Source organism: Kogia breviceps, chromosome 1 (genome assembly GCF_026419965.1).
Source record: "Kogia breviceps isolate mKogBre1 chromosome 1, mKogBre1 haplotype 1, whole genome shotgun sequence".
Taxonomy (NCBI): Eukaryota; Metazoa; Chordata; class Mammalia; order Artiodactyla; family Physeteridae; genus Kogia; species Kogia breviceps.
The window spans coordinates 184095969-184101270 of NC_081310.1; the positions used below are offsets into that span (position 1 = coordinate 184095969).

At 49.6% G+C, this 5302-nt stretch overlaps 1 protein-coding gene across 1 annotated transcript; it reads right to left on the reverse strand.

The window, feature by feature from the left end:
- Nucleotides 1–874: 874 nt before the first annotated feature.
- On the reverse strand, nucleotides 875–5302 carry RPL11 (ribosomal protein L11). Its single transcript, XM_059062453.2, has 6 exons — nucleotides 5212–5302; nucleotides 4301–4451; nucleotides 3187–3293; nucleotides 2752–2883; nucleotides 1387–1497; nucleotides 875–956 (listed from the first exon to the last, which is right to left on the reverse strand). The coding sequence occupies exons 1-6, from the start codon at nucleotides 5215–5217 to the stop codon at nucleotides 927–929; spliced, it is 537 nt and encodes a 178-aa protein (XP_058918436.1). The 5' UTR covers nucleotides 5218–5302; the 3' UTR covers nucleotides 875–926.

Below are 5302 nucleotides of genomic sequence, written 5' to 3' on the forward strand. Positions count from 1 at the left end.
CAGGGACAAGTGAACTCATGAGCCACAAGTGAGTAAATTATTGAGTTAACTTGTGCTCAAAATTTAAACTATGAACCACTGGCCACGTATTATGTCCAATAGAGAAATGGTGGCTTTTGAATGTCACTGCTTCAGTGACCTGGTAAAGTACAGGCAAGACACGTTCCACTTTCACACCAAAGGGGGAGCAAACTGGTTAAGAGTAACATTTCTCACAGATGATAACACAAAATTAATCCCTTTCGAGCACCACGTGTCTGGTACAAGTTTAAGCATTCCACAAGCATTAAATCGTTTAATCCTGAGGGCTATAACCGTCATTGCCTTCACGATACATGTGGGGAAGCTGAGGCGGATGTTAAACACAGCTAATAAAATGCAGGGCGAGGAGTCCAATCCATGCAATGTGTCTCAAAGACCACCCCCTTTTCTCTACTTATAGTCTCATCAACTCTAGATTCTCATTTTAAAGGAAAACTTGAGTCCAATATTTAATCCCAAGCACCACACCAAAGCCTCCGATCCTTGCAGACATCATTGCTGGTAAAACCTCTAGTGAAGAGCAGAATCGCCGAACAGAGGGGAGGTCCTGCACCCCACTTTAATCAAGACTCGAAATTCAAACCCAGCCCCGACCACGCCCTCCCCTCTACAGTCAGTTTGCACGGGGTCACTGCACCACAGCCTGTCAGCAAGGGTGTGGTGAGCACAGACAGTGCCGCGAAGCTCTCAGGCTCGGATCTGCCGGGAAACACTGGCATCCAATCGGGGGATGACAGGGCTGTTACCAGCTATTGCCATCGAAGCTTTAAGTGGCTTGAGGTCCAGGGACTTGAATATGGCCAGGCTCCTTTCACAGAACACACAACAGTAATTGTACATTTCACTGAAAACTTTTTATTAGCCTTTTGGATAGAAACGGGAATTTATTTGCCAGGAAGGATGATCCCATCATACTGAAAGAGAACAGATTTTATTTTTTCAGAACAGGCGGTTAACAGTAAAGATTGCAGCACTGGCTAACGTTCAAGAATTCAAATCAGGTACGTGAACTTTGGCTTTGAATCCCATATCCTTAAACAGGAAGCTGGCCATCTTTAACAATTGCTACACTATGCTCAACTGCACTATACCCCGAGAAAAGGGGCTCCTGTTAAAGCCATATTCCTCCCCTTCCAGCTATCTGCATTCGTGGGGCTGGGGATAAAGCCTGGTTCTGGGTGTTCTTGTAAACCACCAACCCTGGAAGCCCACTTTCCAAGTTGCCCAAATGTTCCACCTTTGAAAGAGCCACCCAGCAAAGGGTGCTAGACTTTGCAACCCCGTCCCAACTCCATTCACCAACACCACATTCCACCACTTCACCTGAGACAGATCAAGCTTTACCTTCTGCTGGAACCAGCGCATGGCCTCCTCTTTGCTGATTCTGTGTTTGGCCCCAATGCAGCCTGTCCTGCGCTTCTTGTCTGCGATGCTGAAACCTGGCCTACCCAGCACCTGTCCCAGGAATAACCAACAGTCACCTAGCCAGCTCAGAGTCAAGAGCAGACAGACAAGACTCACACATTGGAGTGACTGATCTTTAAGAGTTACCTGGTGGCCCAAGAGACCCATGATCTCAGTGTCTGATGGAACCTGCATCCTAGATAACACATCGGCTCCCTATACACTATAGGTCTGCTCTGGAGGCTAGACTTGCAGCTCCTCCCCGCTCCACTACCTAACTTCCCATGGTAGCTGAGGATTCACCACTGCCCCCACACCCCAAAGCACTTAAAAAAAAAAAAAAAACAGCATGGGCTTCCCTGGCGGCGCAGTGGTTGAGAGTCCGCCTGCCGATGCAGGGGACACGGGTTCGTGCACCGGTCCGGGAAGATCCCACATGCCGTGGAGCGGGCTGGGCCCGTGAGCCGTGGCCGCTGAGCCTGCGCGTCCGGAGGCCTCTGCTCCGCAACGGGACAGGCCACAGCAGTGAGAGGCCCTCAAACCGCAAAAAAAAAAAAAAAAAAAAAAAAGCAAATAAATTTTCCTTCAACATGTGCATCGTAGAAATCTTAAAATTTCAAGAAGCACAAAGAAATAACTATTTCTCTCCTCTGCTTCAGCTCAAAAGTGCTTCTTAAAGGTTTGTCATCCCCTGTGAGCACCGAACTCTCACTACCATTTGTCTGGATATTCACATCTAGTAAGGAGAGTGCTGCCATCCTTCAGGTTCATACTAGTCAGGACTTCAGGGTTTTGCCATTTACTTACTTTGATGGTTGGACCAAAACATTACAGTGACACAAATGGTCACGTCTACATTAAAATCCCCATCCTGAGCAAACAGCCCCATCGTCAAACCTGCTTCCATGTCCTCTGGATGGAAGCCACCCCATTCCCAGAGTCTAAGGGAAGAAGCGGGCAAGGGCAGCCTCAGTGCAGCCAACCCAAACGCCAAAGGCAATGCCAATACCAGCTCTCAAATTTTCAATTCAGTGGCTGGATGGAACTGTTTCCTTCACCCACCTCTGAGCAACATCAGTGCTTGCTAGATCCTAGACCGTAAACGTCACGGATCTTGTCCATCTAGTTCACAGTGCTATATCCCCACACCTGCCACCAACGAGGTGTATCTTCCCAAGGGAGAGAAGACAGACAACACTCAGAGCCCCAGCCCAACATGTCACCATCAAGACAGCACATACGAAATAAAGGAGGAACAGATTCCACTCTCACAGACCAGGAGTAGAAAAGATTAAGTATTCATACCACATAGAAGTCCAGGCCGTAGATACCAATGCTTGGGTCATATTTGATCCCCAGATCGATGTGTTCTTGGATCCCAAAGCCAAAGTTTCCAGTATCTGAGAAGTTATTTTTTCTTAACTCATACTCTCGCACCTGAGGGAAAAAAACGCAGCAATCACTCCGTCAACTCAACCCCCCAATAACTAGCTCAGCCTGCAACACTCAGGACCCCCAAAACACAATTCAGTGTAATTTGGCCAGCAACAAAATCTGATTTTCCCACTGCACCAAATCACAGCTATGGATTTCATATAACTACTAACTTTCAAAGGGAAGGGAAAAACCCTTTAGAAGTTCAAAAAAGTCAGAAGACAGAACATTAGTGTAACTACTGCCTCTGTAACTATGTGCTAGCTGGCGCTCTTCAGTATTATCCCACGGAGGGATCAGCCTCACCTTCAGACCTTTCTCCAGGATTTCTTCTGCCTTGGCCCCACGGACTGTGCAATGGACAGCAATTTTTTCATTTCTTCTGATGCCAAAGGATCTGACGGTGTATCTAGCTGCAGGCAGGGGGTAACAAGGAGTCAGCTGTTATCATACTCCCACTGCACTCACCTCTTCCCCAGAAAATCATCTCTATGACTCCAAAGAGACATTAAGTATCCATCCACATTCTAAAGTGGTGTTCTAATCGGTGTTAACTTGTATCAGTTAACCAGATGCATTTCTAACACAGAAACAGATTTTCCAACTTCCAAGTCACTCAGCCATACTCGAGCAATTAAAACCTCAGAGCCATAATGGCAAAGTCTCAGGAAGGGCAAGTGCCAGTATAAGCTAAAGGAAAATGACCATGCATTCTACTAATAATGTTTATTAATAATAGCTAATATTCGCCAAAACCTTATTGTATCCCCATTTCACAGAAGCCGTGAAAGGTTAACTTGCACAAGATCAGTCAGTAGTAAGAGGCAGGCTGTGACTCCAAGGACTTGCCATATTCCATTACCCCAAAGCAATGAAACTCTAAAAACAAAAAATGTAACAACAGTAATGCCTACACTGTGCTTGGTATGCAGCAGGCATATCATATAACCTATTCTGTACCCCGCGATCTCGTAATGCAAACCATCCCCTGTATGCAAATAAGGAAGCTGAGGCCCAGAGAAGCCGAAGTCACAGGCTAGCAAGTGATGGAGCCGGGATGTGAACCAGGTTAGTCTAGGGACACAGCCCTGTTTTAATTGTAGCCTATGTAACCCTAACTGCTAATCAAGCCAAATACCATGTTCTGCGTTCCCAACATTTCCACGCTACCTCATACTCTCGTTATTTGCAAAAATCTCTACTTGGGCTAGTCTTAGCTTGATCTCGGCTCATACAAAATCTGGTATTCCAATACCACTCCTATGTTGGAAGGGAGATACTTCTTGGGAAGCTCAGGAAGGCAATGCTTTAAAGAGATATCACCTTCAAAAGGGGTACAAAACAGGCTTGACAGCAGGCCAGGTAAGAAACATCCGGACATCCCCAGCCGCCAGCCCTCTCCCTGCCGGCCACGACTCACCTTTGGAGAACACAGGGGTCTGGCCTGTGAGCTGCTCCAGCACCTTGGCTGCCCGGGTCAGCCTGTCTCCACTCTCCCCCACGCAGATGTTGAGGCAGAGCTTGCGGATGCGAAGTTCCCGCATGGGGTTCTCCTTCTCCCCTTGATCCTGCTGCAACAGGGAAGCGCAGCCGTCAACACACACAACCCCGCCAGAGCTGCCAGCCTAATATTTATACATAGCGCATTTCCGCGCATCCCAAATAGTCCCGGAAGCCCTTAAAGGTTCAAGAATTATCACCATGTTTGTGGGGAGGCACCGAGGAAAGACATCTCGGGGTCTTGTTTCTCCTTTCCCCACGCACGGAACGGGTGAACAGAAACAGGACAGGTACCGAGTGGAAAATTTACAGACAATGAGGGTGAACCCCAAGGGGCTCAAAGTGTAAGGTGCCGGAGGGCGCCCCGTTACACGGCCGGTGAGCGGTGAGAAAACAGCACGTGGCTGGGCAGCGTCCCCCACCCCATTCGGAAGCTGTACAGTGGCTGCGGCCGAAGCCTGGCCTCTGCCCCGAGGAGGAACCGGCTGAGGCTCCCCAGCACCGGGCAAGTTTCAAGTCCCGGGGCCCAGCAACAGGTCCGAACCCCGCGTCCCAGACACCCCTCCGATCGCTCCACTGGCCCTCGCTGCAGCCTGCGGGCCGTGCTTCTGAGCCTCCCGCGGCTGCCCCGAGGTTGCTCCTGGGAGGATGGGAGGAAGGTGACAGGGTCCACCTCCGCGCCCTCGGCTCGTATGGTTCTGCCAGTTTCGGCACGGCCGGCATTGCGGGCTCCGTTCTCCTCGGGCGGCGGGAGAGGTAACCCCCGCAGGTTCCGCCGGCCGTGGATGGAAGTGGATGGAAGGGAAGCAGACCCAGGCCTCGGTTACTCACCGCCATGACGGGAAACAGGAAGAGAAAATGAGACTTCTGAGCCAGGGCCTTATGGGCCAGGAGGCGGACCCTTTTCCCAGTCTAACCAGAG

Bases quoted from the DNA above. Each gene is read 5' to 3' on its own strand.
- RPL11 (XM_059062453.2), bottom strand. The intron at 3,294-4,300 runs GTGAGTCGTGGC...CCCTGCCTGCAG, and splicing joins GACCCCTGTGTTCTCCAAAG to CTAGATACACCGTCAGATCC. The intron at 2,884-3,186 runs GTGAGGCTGATC...TTTTTCCCTCAG, and splicing joins TCCTGGAGAAAGGTCTGAAG to GTGCGAGAGTATGAGTTAAG.